This window comes from Myiozetetes cayanensis, unplaced genomic scaffold (assembly GCF_022539395.1).
Source record: "Myiozetetes cayanensis isolate MyiCay16 unplaced genomic scaffold, myiCay2020 scf3, whole genome shotgun sequence".
Taxonomy (NCBI): domain Eukaryota; kingdom Metazoa; phylum Chordata; class Aves; order Passeriformes; family Tyrannidae; genus Myiozetetes; species Myiozetetes cayanensis.
In genome coordinates this window covers 13083511-13100182 of record NW_026087521.1, presented here as the reverse complement: position 1 = coordinate 13100182, position 16672 = coordinate 13083511, and the positions used below count along the sequence as shown (strand labels likewise).

General features: G+C 44.5%; 2 protein-coding genes across 14 annotated transcripts in view; one reads left to right on the top strand and one right to left on the bottom strand.

The window, feature by feature from the left end:
* SRPK2 (SRSF protein kinase 2) overlaps positions 1-9005 on the top strand; it is a 140148-nt gene extending 131143 nt beyond the window's left edge. For 4 of the 6 annotated variants that reach the window (XM_050325142.1, XM_050325146.1, XM_050325145.1 and 1 more), the window contains 2 exons: positions 348-440; positions 7352-9005. In XM_050325142.1, coding sequence (XP_050181099.1) covers positions 348-440; positions 7352-7536 — 278 coding nt within the window. In that variant the 3' untranslated portion in view covers positions 7537-9005. Of the gene's footprint in view, positions 1-347; positions 441-862; positions 956-7351 lie in introns of all 6 variants that reach the window. The other 2 variants (XM_050325147.1, XM_050325143.1) reach the window with 2 other exon arrangements.
* Positions 9006-10725: 1720 nt separating this feature from the next.
* Positions 10726-16672, bottom strand: part of KMT2E (lysine methyltransferase 2E (inactive)) — a 57244-nt gene continuing 51297 nt past the window's right edge. For 5 of the 8 annotated variants that reach the window (XM_050325133.1, XM_050325137.1, XM_050325134.1 and 2 more), the window contains 5 exons: positions 16062-16363; positions 14321-14409; positions 14106-14219; positions 13864-13955; positions 10726-13008 (listed from right to left, as the gene is read on the bottom strand). In XM_050325133.1, the coding sequence (XP_050181090.1) occupies positions 11494-13008; positions 13864-13955; positions 14106-14219; positions 14321-14409; positions 16062-16363 (2112 nt within the window). In that variant the 3' untranslated portion in view covers positions 10726-11493. Of the gene's footprint in view, positions 13009-13726; positions 13773-13863; positions 13956-14105; positions 14220-14320; positions 14410-16061; positions 16364-16672 lie in introns of all 8 variants that reach the window. The other 3 variants (XM_050325139.1, XM_050325141.1, XM_050325138.1) reach the window with 3 other exon arrangements.

The following is a 16672-nucleotide window of genomic DNA, read 5'->3' as shown; positions in this document are numbered from 1 at the left end:
TGTTTACATTGTGTATTCTTATTTGAATTAGGCAATTACTAATTTTTTTTTTTTTTTAAATCAGAGTTAACTTCTGCTTCCATCTGTATACCTGTCCATTTTCATGCTTGTTTGCTTGTAAATGCTCTTTGCAGTGGTAATGTGGGCATCATTCATTGTTCCTAAATGCTACTAATGATGCCAGAGCTCTGCTGATCCTGGAAACCTCTGCATGGATTTGCTGCAAACATTGTTGATTTGAAACTATTTCTGATTTTTTACTAATTCCAGTTTCTTTCCTCTTCTTTTTTATCCCATCCTTTCCCTGCCCCTTCCACTCCCGTATCCTTTTTTTCTCTCCCTCATAGACCACATAGCACACATCATAGAGCTGCTAGGCAATATCCCAAGGCACTTTGCTCTATCTGGAAAATATTCTCGGGAATTCTTCAATCGCAGAGGTAGTACCTCTTCTTTTTGAAAGGTGCCGTGATGCAGACAGAAGTGGAATTGCTGTTGCTGGTTGTAGCACGTCCCAGTGAGGAGCATTTCCTGAAATCACACAACAAAATTTTCTTTTTGAAAAGCAAAATGCGCAGGAACCTCTGACAAATTTTTTTTTTATTATTTTTTTATGGCCACATGTTCTGAAAAATATCTATTGGTACATTTTAAATTACGTGGCAAAACTTGTCTGTTTTGAGAAGGAAGTTTTGCTGAAAGCATCTTTCCAAAGTAGCCACTGAGCAAGCAGTGTGCACGTGTGGTTTTTACCAGGATCAATCTATTTCTGTCTGTACCGGGCCAGTGTTAGTGTGTGCATGCAATGTACTGATTAAACTGTTGTATGTTTCTGTTTTGCTGGCAATGTTCTCCAATGCAGACCACATAGCATTGATCATTGAACTGCTGGGAAAAATCCCTCGAAAATACGCTATGTTGGGGAAATATTCCAAGGAGTTTTTCACCAAAAAAGGTAACGGTATTTATGCAACACTAATTTAAAGCATAATGCTATCCAAAAGGAGAGTGTGTTCATTTATGGGTACTGAAGAAATATATCCGTTTAAATGGAGAGCTCTTATTGAAGAAGAATTTTGGTGTAAACTTGGCTTTCTGAGAAAAGCCGCAATTTGCAGTATTCATTTCAATATTTCATTTAAAATTCATTTTGGGAAGTACTCAACAAAGTGTGGATGTTAACAAGTGTCTGTGTGAATCTGTTGTCTGATGTTCGTGCAAATGTGAGGACTCTCTGCGTAGCTTGTAGCGTGATGGAAAAATCCTCTGTCGGCAACTTTGGATCGTATGTGGTGGTCCAACAGGTGCTACTGGTAAGAAATAACGGAGGTGGGAAGGGAATAGCTGGGCAGTGGACACGGCTGCGTGCAGTCGGTCTCATGGGAGCAGGCAGGGCAGGTGGCTCCTCTGACACGTGAGGGAACGAGGTGATGCCTCAAGTGTCTTTTGTCCCCTCGGTGTGTGAGACAGCACTGTGCTGCAGCGAGGGACAGGGTGTGTCTGAAGCATCCTCTGACGTGGTTGGGGGAACATCTGGGGCTGTCAGCTGCAGCTGGTGAGTGCTTTCCTGCTGGACAGGATTCCCCTAGCCCGTGACTCTGCAGGCAGCTCGTGGGCAGGGTTGGCGCTGACCCACCATGGGCATCGGACACGTGGGGTGCTGGGGGGCTGAGGGGCAGTGCTGGCTGCAGCAGCTTGGGGTCATGAGGCAGGACACGATCCAGTGATTCATCCTCCCTTGTAGGAGAGCTGCCTGTTCTGTGCGTGCGTATTTCTGGTCTGGCAGGGACCTCTGCAGCCTTGGTGTCCTCAGGGAGGCTGTTAATGGTGTTGGGCACAGTGCAGAGAAGGGCAGCAGTGATGATCTAGGAGGGAGCAACTGCCCTTTGGGGGAGTCTTTTTAGTGTGGAGCGGAGAAGGCTGCTGGAGGAATTGTTGAGGTTTACGTAACACGGAATTCAGTGGGTAAGCTGAAGACAGAGTAGCTGTTTGCCAGCACCCACCGTGTTAGAGCTGGGGGAAACCCAGTGAAATTTAGAAGGGGTGGCTTTAAAACAATCACTTCCCTATTCAGCAGACAGTGAGCTTCAGGAGCTGCCACAGGGGGCAGAGAGAGAGGCTGTATCAGCAGGCTTAGAACAATTTCCTTTAACTGAGATGAACAAACTCAAGGCCCACAGGCACCCCCAGACAAGGAATGGGGCTGCTGGAGTGAGGCAGGGCCTGCAGAAAGGCTCCTCTGCCAGCCCTCACTTCCCCCAGCCTGACCCTCCCTTAAAGTGCATCTCGTGTTCCTAATTTTCACCTTACAGCAGATGGGTTGGCATTTTCTAGTGGTGTCCCAGAACCGTAAAACGACCTAACAGTTACTCGGTAACTGCAGTGTTGGCAGTGCACAGAAGAGGGCAGTTTGTAAAATTCCTGTGAAGTGGAGAGTTCCTCCTCCTTCCATGAGCATCTTCAACTGCAGACTGTCACTGTTGTCCTCTAGGACCTGAACCTCAGTGACATTCCTCAGGGGCACTGAGGGTGCCTCTTAAATCCCAGAGGGTGGGATTTAAGCACCTTAAAAAGGCTTGGGTTCACCCACCACAGAAAATGTAAGTGCAAGTTTGCTATGGAAGATTAAGTGGACTCAATCGCACGTGTTTCAACTCAAAGCAGAAAATCTCAAATGCAAGATGAAGGAGTAATAGCCCAAGGTGCATTTTCAGATCATCACAGTTATTCTGCTATTGCTTTGTGGAGGAAGAATGGAGGTGGCAGGTTTCCTGCTCACTTGAGCATCTTTTCTTTGAATCGGGCACCAGGTATCCTTTTCCCTGGCCATCCCAGTGCTGCCAGCCTGTGGTGCCCCCAGGAGGGATTTGTGTATGGTGGGCTGGCAGAGATAGGCCAGCAAGCCGATGCATTTTGTTTTCATCTGCTTGTGACCTGAGCACTGGAGATCAGAAACCCTGTGGCACAGGCATGAGGCTCTTCAGAGAATTTCTCTTTGTGGTGTAAAGGTGGGCTTAAAAAACTTGCTGTAGGCCCCTGTTTTGAAAACATCAGCCATGATTTTTGCTCCTGTCTGTAAGTTTGACCTCAGAGAGAAGCTTTAAGCATTTGAGTTGAGCCATAGAAGTCACAGGCACAAAAAGAAAGGTGTTAGCAACTAAAGAGTTTACAGAATTGAGTCCCTTCTCAGTAATTGACTGAAGCAGTTTGTGACATTCAAGCTGGAGGGTGCATTGTAAAAAGGAAAAGCATTTGCAAATCTCTTTTTAGTCACTGTAACACAAATGCTCACATACTTTTTATAGGGTCTCATCTTGATTGAGCCCAGTAATAACTCCAGGGAGTCCTTTTCTCCATGGCTTCATAGAAGCTATTTTGACTGTAAAAATGATTAATATGTTTTGGCATTAACACTTGAAACACTTTTATTTTTCTTCTGGTATTTGCTAACCCTGTTTCCTTGTGAGCTAAACCTGTGCAAGGTGCTGGCCAGGTGCTGGCTTTGCCCATTGAAAGGTGTAACAGTGAGAAGTACTGCTGTTCATTTACTATCCTGGAAGGGAAAGGAAGGGGAGGGCTCTCCTCCACCTCCCTCGCTTCCATCTGCTGTGCTGGGAGGCCTTTCCAGCAGTCCTTGTGTTAGTTCTGGGGACCATGTCATATGTGCATAGCAGCAGAATACATCCCACTGCTGCCTCCCCAGTCCTTCACGTCATCCATGTCTTACTGTTCAAGAATCTGTCCTCCTCTTGCCTGGTGACACATCTTAAATTTGTCTTTGGCAAATTTCATAGACTAGTTCTGTTTTTTTGTGTTATCGTCAGCAGAGAGAGCTTTAAATAGCATCTCCCCCCCAGGTCCTTCAGAAATTTTTTCAGTGATTTCCTTCTGACTTAACATTGCACTTTTCAGAGGGATCATTGCTGCCTCCACTTTGGCAACAGGGGTTTTACAGCTCTGACAACTCTGTTGTCCTCTGCAGATTATTTCCTGTGTGCTTCACTATGAAAAATCTAAATAAAGAGCTTCTGCTAGGAAGATCTCACTTCATTACATTTTTAGCATTTCTTTGAAAATTGATGGTAATGCCCTGAATATGGATGGTGTCAGACCAGTGGGGCCTGTGCTTTTAATTTCTCCCTTACAGACAGGTACAGGCTTGCTCTCCTCACCCTGCCTGGTACAAGCCTCATTAAACAGATGAAAGTACATGTTGGCAGACACCTCCATTTTCTGTGCTGCTCTCTCCTGCTTTAGGATGGAAATGAGACGGACCCACCACATGAAAATTAATTCTTAGGGTTTTTTGTCCACCTCAGCTGTGTTAACTGTCTTTTACTTACACTATTTTGATTGCATGGTCCGCATCATGATCCTTACTGAAAACTGAAACACTAGTTTAATTTGTGGCCCCCACACAGATAATTTTTACTGTGTCCTACCTTCTTAAATGCTTTTACAATCTTCACAGAATTTCTTGTGGAAAATTTCAGTCCTCAGTGCTAAAATAGTTTCTTCCCCAGCAGAAAAACTCCTTTTTTTTTTTTTCTTTGTGCTGGTCTTAGTGTGAGCATTTACAAAATAAGGAGTATTCAAACTTGCCTTCTGCAGTGACACCAGGAGCCTCACCGTGCAGTCTTACCTTACCAAATCTGAGGGAGGAAAGATGCTGGAAACAATATAATGGGAATGCAGAGGTGGAGAGACAGTGCTGCATGGAAACACACCCCCTCCCCCAGAGATAGCCTAGTTTGGTAAATGTTTGTGACAACCCTTGCAATGAATGCTGTCAGCTGGAGAAGCTGTGGACACAGCCTGATTTTGATTTTTTTTTTTTTTAGTAATTTTTTGCTTGCACTCAGTAACAGGTCACTATTTTTTATTGCTTTTAGGCATTATTTGAGTCTATGCTTATATAAGTTACTACTTGTTCTTGTAAGTAGCCATCAGTACACACTTTTGGAAACCTTCCAAAAGGTAAGATTTTCAGCAGTTAAGCTTCAGAGTTGCACAAAGATTTAAAGGGCTGAGAGTGAGCCTGGAAATGGATATGCTGCTCTGAGGTGTGCTGTCCTTCCTGTACATTCATACAGTGGGACAGCTGTGGGCCCAGAGTGGAGCCTTTTAGAGTTTGACTGTCGGGTACCGACAGACACCTTTGTGCTGTAAATGTTCAGACATAAACCAGGAGAATGCAGCCTCTGCTTATAGTCCTCTCTCAGAAACCCTGCTGCCCTGTGAGATGGAAAGGGGACAGTGGGCCAGCTGCGGGTAGCTCATCCTGAGTTTCTCTTCCCAGCAGGATTTTTGTTCAGCAGGATTTGTGCAAATGATGGATCATTTGCACACTTGCTCTTTTGGGGACCTTGTGACAGGGGCTGGAGAGCTGCCTTTTCAAGCACTGCATCCTGTAGGACCTTCTGCTGAAGGGGCTGAGCCAGCACAAATGTGGCCTGCTGAGCCTTTGGGGGTTCTGTTCTGTTGCACTGAGATAGATGCTCAGCCTCTTGGGCAGTCTGACACAGGTTCCTTCTTCTGCCCTGGAACTTCCCTAGCCACGGGGATGTACAGGAACTCTGACTGCGAGCAGATGCCTGATGGCATTTTATGGGCAGTAGGTTACAGCCAGGGACAACCACCAACCTGGCAGACAACTTTGCTTAAATACAGTATGGCCTGCATGTCCCCTTACCAGATGGTGTAATGAGCTTGTGAAGCTGTGGAGGAGCCACGTTCAGCCTCCTGCTGTGGGGGAGACCCTGTCACTCTCCTCAGCAGGTCAGGGGACATTGCAGAAGCACCACAAGGGTCTCTCAAGTTTTTTGCTCCAGACAGTGGAGACTGTCTGGCTCAGACATATGCCTGGGAAGAAGGGAGATGGTCATAGGTTGCCTTAAGAGTATAGAAATTTGGCAGAAAACAACTGCCCTTGTGTTCCATCTGGTCCTCAGAGATCAGAGGGCTGGGTGCAGCTGGGCTTCGTTACTGCTTGGAACAGATCAGGGGCTCTTAAGTCTGGTCATGTTCAGTAAGAACTTTCACAAATGCAGATTTGTGACTAGTGTAGTTTATTGAAGCAACAGGCTGTAGGTTCTCGTGAGATTGCTGGTGATAAATGTACTAGATCTACAAAATATAAGTGTATAGCAAGCCCTGGGTACAAGTGTTCCTGGGTATGCTCCAACACAGTCGGAAGCACAAATCTTACTAGACAAGCGTCCCTGCTTTGGGATAGAGAGATGAGCAAGCCTATTGACTCGTCTCATCCTCTTCACAGAAGGTTTCAAATGTCAGATTGATCCTTTTGGTAGAAGTGGAGGAGTTGACCATTGTCAAATTCCCTGTTATGCCATCATAAATGGTGGAGGGGCAGCCACATGTAAACAAGGGATATCAAGAGCCTCCATTACAAAGGCTGTGGGACTTGCACAGGGTGACACCTCAGTCCTTCTTCCACCCATCTGATTGCAGCAATAAGGGTCATCTGGCCTGATAACCTGGTAATCTATGGTAATCCCTTCATCACATACCTCATGGCCCATCTCATGGCTTTAAGCCCCATTCCTAGGAGTGGAGGAGCAGGAAACTGAAGAGTCCTCCCCATTGTGCCAGATGAGCTGTGGGTAGACCTGGATAATATTGCTGGTTTGAATTGCAGATGGGTTCTCACCTCTGCTTTGCTCTGAGACACGTTACCAGGGCGGCCAGATGTGCAATTCCCCCCCTCTGTGAGAACTCAGATCCTGCAGCTGCTGCCTCCACTTGTCTCAGGGGTTGTTGAAGGAGACGAGGGCAGCAGCAGGTGCTTCCTTCTCAGAAAGGATTCAGAGCAAGCTTCCCGGGAGTGTTGACCTGGGAGATGGAGCAGAATCCCTTGAGTGCCAAACCTCCCGGCTCAGCTTGGTTAGGGATGAATCACTGCTCTGCTGCACTGTTGGCAAATGCCACGGAGCAGGGCAGGGACCTGTGTTTCTGAGACCTCTGTCTTGGGATCAGAGCAGATTTTGTAAAACTTGGGTTCATTGGCTGATGAAGAAGGAAAGGCCTGCAGTACTTCTTTGCCCACGGTGTGAGCCTGTGTGTGAGTCTTTGTGTGTGGGAGAGTGGAGAGAGCAGGAAACATCAGTGGAGTCTGGGTGTCTGCTGTAGGAATGGTTTCTTGGTTTTGACATCGGACATACTCGTCTCCTGTGAGGACCTCAAGCTTGCTGTGTGCTGTCCTTCGTCAACAATGATTCTCAGCCTGGTCAAGGTGCTGTGAATGCAGAGTGGGAGAAAAACAAAACAGGGATTAGTCACTAACAGGGATAACGAGGTGTTTTCCTAATGCTATTCATCTTTCTGCTTGCAGGAGAACTCCGACACATTACCAAGCTGAAACCTTGGAGTCTTTTTGATGTGCTTGTGGAGAAGTACGGTTGGCCTCATGAAGATGCTGCACAGTTTACAGATTTCCTGATCCCCATGCTAGAAATGGTCCCAGAGAAACGCGCTTCAGCTGGAGAATGCCTTAGGCATCCGTGGCTGAATTCTTAGCAGAATCTCCCAGATGTAAAAAAAAAAAAAGCCAGCAACCACTTCCAATGCGTTGGACCTAAATGGTGACTGTCACAAAATCTTTAGCAGGATCACACGTGAGCTGGCTTCAATCCTCAGACCTTTATTTTGCTTGAGGTACTGTTTGACATTTTGCTTTTTGTGCACTGTGTTCTTGGGGAAGGGTAGTCTTTTTGTCTTCAGCTAGTAGTTTACTCACCCACTTTCTTCAGAAAACACTTAACGTGTCTTTAAGCATTGTTTCTTGTGTTGTGTGGCATTCAGATGTCAGATTTTTGAACAAAGGAAACTTCCCCCCATGTGTTTTGGCAAGTTTTGTAACTATTTATGAAAAAAAAAAATATTTTAGCTGATGCATATTATATAATTTACAAGTGTAAGAAATTTATCAAGTCAGAACTGGGTTAACGGCGAGGAATTGTACAATTTTATCTTCTGGCAAAGGGACATCATTCTTGTATTATAGTGTATGTAAATGCACCCTGTAAATGTTTATTTCCATTTAAATATGGGACTGGGGACTCAATTTCAGAGTAAAGCGACTTAAGTTTTAGAGAGCTTTATAGCAAACCAATTGCATGTAGTGGACTTTAAACTGCTTTAAGGAATTGTGTAAACTTTCTATTCTGTAGCAGTTCCCGTTCATTGGATTTTAAACAAAGTGGCTCTGGTTTACAGGATTTCATTCCCCAAACGGCACTTTAAAGGAAGGCTAGACTTCTTTCTAATAAAGTATGCATTATCATTTAGCAATCCCTTTTAGAACTTTTGCCTATTTTAAGTGCTTTTAAGAAAAGAAAAATAGCAATTTCCCTACAATGTGATAGTGAAGACATGGTACCATATGGTGTTGCCTTTTTATAAGCACTGTAAGTTGTACTATACCTTAAGAAAAAGAAAAAAAATTAAAAGTAGAGCATGAGAACCACTCTCTGTGTAGAATTACTGATCTTTTATAATAAAAGTGTGTGCTTGGCGTCAGTTAAGGAAGGATATAGCTGCAAATATTTACAGGGCAGTGGGTAAAATAATCCAAGAAGCGAGATCATGCTCATTCCATTCATAGCTTTACATGTTTCTAAAACAAATTGCACTAGCTTTATTCTTTCCCATCCGTAGACATACGACTGCCCATTGTAAGTTGCACGCAACAATTACGTGTTTCCTAGGAAAGGCTGCATAGGCTGAAGCTTATAGGCAATACAGATTTTAGAATGTACAGTATGGAGGTGTGTTTGGGCCTCTTTTAGAAGTCAGTGGGATGAATGTAAGCTTACTCCTGATCTTCATGTAACTACGGTGCCACTTTTTTTCTTGACTTTGTCCATATGAAATTTATTCACATGCCTTTGCAATAACTAGATTGTGAGAAGATAGCCCCATGCTGTAACAATAACCAGTTGTTTGAGGTGCTTGCAGTTGTCTAATTAAAGTGTTTTGTTTTTTCAGACAGTGTTGCTGGTCATTGGAATCTTTGCCTAGCCAGGACTCAGCTGCTGTGCTGGAGGGGTGGGGGGAGGGGGTTGGCATAACCTGGCCAGAGAAATGCAGCTTCTTGTGTTGGTTTATGAAATACCTCCCCTGGTGTCAGTGCAACCCGAGGGGCCCTGTGGCAGGAGAGGCTGGATGAAATGTGGCAAAACCCAACACGAGTCTTTCCTACCAGCTGTTTAACTCCTGTCACAAGCGAAGGGCTGGGGCAGCCACTCCTCCAGAGAACTGCCAAGGCCCAGGGCGGGAGAAGCTCATCCAGTGCTGAGGTCCTGACAGCAGTTGGGTTTCAGGACCACGTGCCTTCACCCCTAACCCTGGAACTGCTTTTAATGGCTGCAAGGACAACCCTGGTGAGAAGGATGATCCCACAATGGACTCAAACTGGAGGTAAAAATTATGTTCAACTTCCCAGCCAGCCTGGCCCCTGCAGTGCCCATTGCTGCAAGTTAGAAACGTGTTCTTGAATACACACAAAATGCTGGCACTGGATTAAAGTGCCAGATCAAGCCAAGGCAGGCAAGTGAGCACAACAGGCACAGCTCTCCCCTCTGGCCTGGCCATGGCACTGCAGCAGCACTTGAGGCACTGAGGCCTAGTCCCACTGCACCCCAGTGCAGCAGCTCCTTGTGCTGCACTAAGACCTTGCCCTGCACAGCGTGTGTTTACACTCGAAATGATGATGTCACTTCGTGGAGGTGTGGAAGCAGGAGCACACCACCAGTTCTGAATAGTGGGCTTGAGAGGTCAAGGTGTATTTTTTTCAAAATCAGTGATGAGCAACTCCTAGCTGGAGTGGCTTCAGTTTTTCTGCTGTTGATGGCCTGATCCTCTGCTACTTCAGGCTAATGCAAAACATAGTGCACTCCTCATAGTGTGTGTTCTGCAGAGCCAGCAGATGTTCAGGAAAGCATTTCTATGTATGTGATTTTAACTAACTTAGAGGCAAGTCACACTTTAAAGTGGCCCCAATTTCTGTCTACAGGTTAAAAAGAATTACCACTTTTTTTCAGTGAGTAGGAGCAGCCACTTCCCCTCCTATCCCGTTTCAGCTTTCCTCCCACACTGGTTCTCCTCTCTGGTTCTGAGGTGGAGCCACTGAGCACCGTCCTGTTATGTGAGCAGAATTGAGAGCAGTTACTGCCGAGACAGAAGGACGCTGTCACTCACCCATTACAGAATAACTGCACCCATAAGCACAACAGCAGCTGCTGCTCTTCCACCACAGGAATAATCCACTGCCCTTAAAAAAACCAAACTGCTACACAGTTTGTAACATTCTGTGCCCCATTACAGCATCAGGCACTCAGCTCCCCAGAGTCTGCACCAAGAGCAGGGCCTGAAGAGCTACAAGAAGGGAAACAGGAACCACAATGTACCACAGCTGCAAGTGGCGCCAGGGCTGTAGCCAAGGTCAGAACACCTCTAGCACACAACACTCCGTACCACCTCACTGCCCAATTAACATCAGTAAACTGACCCAAGACCCTGCTGTGCCTGGGGGGATTCTTCCTCAACCTCCCCTCCTCCACCAGTTCCCCATCTGTCTGTGCTACAGAAGTAAAGCCACAGCTGGAAACTGCAGGGAAGTGAACAGCCTCGCAAGAGAGCAGAGGGGGCATTCCACAGACCTAAGGCCACTTCCCTGCTGACATACCACCCTTTCAGGACAAGTAGTTAAAACTGACATAATTGTGATTTATTAACATGAATTAAAATGCCCAACCAGTGCTGCAATGTGACAGTATATTAAAAAAAATTAAAGATCATATACTGTACTACTTTCACAAAGATCACACTTTTTTTTTGCAAAAGACTTATTATATACAATACTATATCAAATGAAAGAAGCTTTAAGCAACTTTACAAGCGAAAGAAATACAGTATTTACAGCACTCGTCAGACATTAGAAACAGTCTATACATTAAATTACAATTTCTGCAAATAACTGATGAAACAAAAAGCCATGTCCACACCAAAACTATAAAAATCTGTATTGCATTGTTTCCTATCTCTATGCACACAAAAAACTGTTGACAGAAGAAAATGAAAAAAAAAAAAAAAAGTTGTTAGTGCCATCACTTAGCCTGTGTACTTATTTAATTACATATGTATAAAAGTAATATAGAAAACTTTCACTAAATGAATTTAACTGCAACAATAAAATTTTAAACATTATGCAGCATCAAACCTACTGCCAGAAAAAACAGCTGGAATGTCCACTTACAAAATAAAAAGAAATACCTAATACTGGCTTAACAGCACATTTTCAGGAATTTTAAAAAGCAAAAAATGGAAAGGATACAATGGAAGAGCACTGGTGTTTGCTTTTATACAAAGTATCATGTACAAGCTTTAAAAAGTACCTTGAATAGGTACATATTAAATATACACAGTTTATATTACAGAACATTTTAAAAATGTTTATAACTAAAGGGATCTGTTTTAATGCCACCCTGACCCATGGTAATTGTTCTGAAAAGTGGGCGGCACCTGTGCTCTGTGGATGGGGATCTGTCCCGGCACCGGCGAGGCCTGCTGCTGCCCTTGCACTCCGTGGGGAAGGGTCACGGAGCCGGGGTGAGGGCAGAACCCGGAAGCAGTAGGTGTTGCAATACTGTTTGGTCCTTGAGGTTGGATGTGAGGACCCTGACCAGGGAGTGGGCAATGAGGTCCTGTGCCAGCAGGCTGATGTTGAGGTCCAGGTCCTAACGTCGTGTGATGTGGGGCTTGTGAGGAATAGGAGGACACGCTCGTGTGAGCGTTTGAAGGGAAATGGGGGGGTCCTTGATGAGAGGGGTGGTGTAACCCTTGTGCTGATGCCGGGTGGTGGCCCGAGCCGATGACGTTGGAGGGAGGGGGCGGAGGGGGGGGAGGTGCCGAGTTTACAACGTGCTGGTGTTGTGCTTGCAAACCTTGGTGTCCCGTTGGAGGATGGGGAGGTTGGTGGTGGGGGAGAGGACCTGGTGGCGGAGGAGGTGGTGGCAAATGGTGACCAGCAGCTTGAGAATGAATGTGCGATCCAGGAGCCACTGCCATGGCATGGACCGGACCGACAACGTGTGCTACAGAGTGCTGCTGATGAGTACTTTGCTGCTGGACAAGGTGAGGCCCTGGAGCAGGCGGCGGTGGAGGCGGTGGCGGAGCAGCGGATGCCGATGCCTGGTGATGAATACTGGGGTTCTGAGACGGCAAAAAATGCCCTGGAGCTACGTGGTGTCCCGGCACTGTTTGCTGACCTGCAGTGCCAGGAAGTGCTTGATTTGGTCCAGATGAAAACACAGTCTGTTGGGGTATGCTGCCCTTCAGCTGGCTGTAGCTCTGGAAGTTTCCAGAGGGCTGCTGGCTTTGATAGTAAGTAGAAGAAGGGGGTGGAGGGGGTGGGGGAGGTGGTGCATTGCTGTTCAAATTTTGTTGGTTAAACTGGCTGTAAGAAGCTGAGGATTGTCCTGATGTTGTCTGAGTGAACAGGGGCCCGCTCGCCTGTGGCTGATTACTGGGCTGAAGGGTCGGTGCTGCCGGATAGAAGGCTCGGTGTGTTTCCCTCTGGGGTGTTCCAACTTGAGGTGACTGTGGGTGATGAGGTCTGTACGGAGATCCCAACTGCTGTGAGTGAGGCTTTGGTGACAGATAACCGTGCTGCACAGGCGCGTGAGGGGTAGAAGACTTGGGAGGATTTTCTACATGAGGCGAAGGGGGGCAATGCAGCTTCAAAGGTGCAGAAGGCAACTTCTGTGAATGTGAGAGTTGCTCAGCAGAACTGCGCAGATGTGACTGAGATGGATGATTCTTTGAAAGTGCTTGGACATTGTTTGTCAGCTGTTTTTGTTGCAGCTCCGATTTTGGATGGTTTGCACATTCGGTCTCGGGTGCATTAGCTGCACTTTCCCAGTGCGAATCTGGTTTTGTGGGTGTTTTCCCAAGTGACTGTGTTGAAACTACAGGATTCGGTGAAGAGGGCTGGAATGAAAAGAAAGTCAAGTCAGTGCTAAACATTCAAAATATTTAACCATGCATGCAGCAGAGAGAAAAGATCTCAGAATACCCTCCCCGATGGCAAAAAGAAGCGTCAAGGTGCAGGGTAAGAAAACATGGTGTAAGAAAAACATGAACAACAGAAAAATTAGGCTTAGAAAGACATTATTTTTAGCAAGTACGTGTCAATAATTCTTCAAAGACTAGTAACTGTATTTTAACAGAAATATGACCCATCAGATCAAAGTCTAGATCTGTTCTGTGTTAAAAGTTTTGGATTTCTGAATCTGAAGGAAGTCATTCCAGACAAAACCATTTACAAAAATAAAGCCATTTTTAGAGTGATTTAACTTTTTAAAGCTGAGGTAGTGCAAGCAAGCAGACTAAACATTACAACCTGAATTACTTCATTTAATATGGTACAGGCAACTACTCAATATCCTCCTCTGTATTATCAGTGCCCTGACTGACAAACAGTGCTAAACCCTGGCATAACAAGGGCAACCTGCTGTTAAGGGTAAATCACATCCTTGCTGTTGGTTCTGAGTGCCAGTTCTTCAGCACTCACCCCTCAGAACACCACTGACACAATCTCTTCTCTGTCTAAATGCAAAATCATCTATAAATAGGTACAGATACCGAAGGAAGAGCACACAAACCGACTTTTCAGTGTGTATGGATAAATATTCTTACAAGTGTTTACCTGTGTGAAATTACTGCACAGATAGATGAACATGTATGTATGTAACCTAAGTAGTAAACAAGAAGATTAACATTTTTAAAGATAAATCACATGTATATGGCTATTACTATGCTGATTGTACAAACACTGTGCATTACCTTGCTTGCTTTTGACGGACTCTTACAAGTCCTTTGTGAAGTATCGGGGGACGGACATTCAGAAGTTGGCTCTGGATTTTCAGAATCAGGCTCTACAGAAATAAAGCAGAAATAAACATCAAAGTGGGAAAATCAAATGTTTTGCAGAGATCACTAAGCTCTTTATATGTGACTTTAAAAGAGCTCTTAAAGCTGTTACAAGAGACTATTCAAGTGTCATACAAGGTCATCTGCTTACTGACCTTCCATAAATTCAGTCAAAGAAGGGACCTTAAGCTGCAACTGGGAAATGAGATTTGAATGAGATGGAGACTGAACATGAGACGGTGAGCATGGCCTACAAGGTGATTCTCCCCCTACAGATGAAGCAGACCCAAACACAGTATTAGAACGATTACAGACTACCATGGGGGAACTGGTTAGATTTACACACCATCAACATGATAAATCAACTCACCACTGTCCTTGTCTTTCCTATGATCACTGAGAAGTAAAGCTCTCTGATAACTTCGTTCTCTCACTTGTTCCACAGAGGTTGATGCAGTCCTGCAAGAGAGACGCACATTTTAAATTCAGTATGTACTCCCACAGACCAAATTTAGGACAATGTATATGCAAATACTGAGTCAGAGAGTTTACAGTGTTGGCTGCATGTAACAACCAAATAACTGGTTGTACATAAGAAATATTATTAGTTAAGTGGTTTGTATTTATTTTCTCCCCCTTCCTTGTTACATTACAAGGACTAGTAATTCCTCTCAATAAGGGAATGCCTGTAGATCTGTGGGATTTTTGTCTTCTAAGCAACTGAAAAGTAAAAAAATAAAGGTCACAAGTACTGGTTCCTAGTGTCCAGTTGTAGAAAACTGTCTTCCAAAACTGCAAACAATCAGCTTATTTGTTTGTTGTTAAGAATCTGCTCTTTAATGGTGGATCCAGAATTGTAAATAGTGTGCTACTACAAATATATCTCTCTTTAAGCTTCTACATTTACTTGCCAGATAGTGGGTATGCAGTGACAGTTAGATCTCCCTCTTACAATCGATTACATCTCACAATCATAACCTGATCAAGAACATCATAGTTAGCAGCACTCCACAAAACCCTGCTTTCCTTTATGGCAAGGACATATGGCATTATTCCATGATACTGGTGCACTGAAATAAATTTTGGTGCTGCTGTGCAGGGTTACTGCAAAATCCTAATAGTTAATTCTTCCCTGTTTAGCCTGTTTCCACATCCTTTGATTACAATATAGTGCAGTGTCTCCTGCACAGTGAACTTACAGCCATTTTTCAGGATGTGAGGAGGATGCGAGCAGAAGGATGTTCAACTTCTTAGCCCATGTGCCTCCCCAGCACACTTAGGCCTTCACTACAGCAAGAAGAACATCTGCAGGGTTTATTTTGCACTAACATTTTGAAGACAGTGTCACCACAGCTGGCTGTCTATTTTAAGGCTACCAAAACCACAGTGAAAAATATGTGCAGTGTTTTATACGGACTGAAGTCATCCTATCTCATCCCCAGCTATACTCCGTCTCTCCTCAGGATTTTTGGTTGTTAGGAGTACCTGGCATGGCATTCAACTGACCATATGGTCTGCAAACAAGGGAACCATTTAACCATCCTGAACAACACTGGCAGTGTCACCACACGCTCCCTCCCTGAGCAGGAGCCGTGGCTGGGCTGCAGCCCTGCACGTGGCAACTGAGCTACAGCAAACATCCCACACGTGTTCCAGCCACATGACTGAAACACAGACCTCCTAAGGCCTTCCAGAAGCTTTTGCTAATCAATACAGATTATTCTCTTGGTCCACCCTCTTCCCCTACGTTCCTTTTGGAAAGGTTTGAGATTTAACATGAAAACATTCTCTTCAGTCCACAGACAAAGGAGAGGAAATACAAGGACACAAATGCTCAAATTAATACATCTTCTGCTCTCAAAAAATACAAAATTAAAGCAGATTTAAAATAATTTAACCAGTGTCTTACGGGTAATTTTTCATATATTTTAATGTTTATGATGTGTTTTCTGCATTTCTGAGGAAAGAGATAAGACAACTCCACTAATCTGAAAGGACTTCCAGTCATTAACCTGCCACTGCAACCTTAATGGATACTAATTTCAAATAGGAAAGACTTGGATTTAAGTACGTAATTCTTCTGAACTTTAGTCCTATAGTTTGTGGCTTACCACTGAACCTCTGGTTCATTCTTCTCACTGGAGGAAGATTCCTTAATTGCACAGTTGTTGCCAGTGTCCTCTGGAGCTGCACTATAAACAGTAGCTGGCAGTGGTAAAGGCAGGCTTGCAGTATTATCAGTTTGCTCCCCATTTTCACCACTGTTGTTATACCCATCATTAGCACCATTGTTATTACTTGTATTTCCTCCACCAGCAGCATTAGGAGATACAGTAACCAGGGGGAAGTTCTCTGTCTTTGAGCCACTTTTTCGAGCTTCTCGTTGTCTCTTACGGTATTCTAACAAGGACACCTAAGGAGCAAGAAAACCCAGAAAACAAACATTAGAAGGCAAGTTTTACCCATTTCATTTCTCAGTTTCAATTAAATGAATTATTTTAGTAAGACATACCATTTAATTGGTTCTAAAAGAAAATGAGGGTAGATTAATTGAAGGTATTTCACCACATCTGCAGTGAATTTACAGAGCACTGAGCTACTAAAAACTGTAAAGATGATATAAAAAAGCTTCTGCCAAGAGAACAAGTATGTATTCTGCCTCAAGGAAGAAGAAGATGACACAAGTCAGCAAAAAGTTCACCTGTGGTTGTAGCTACAGGGG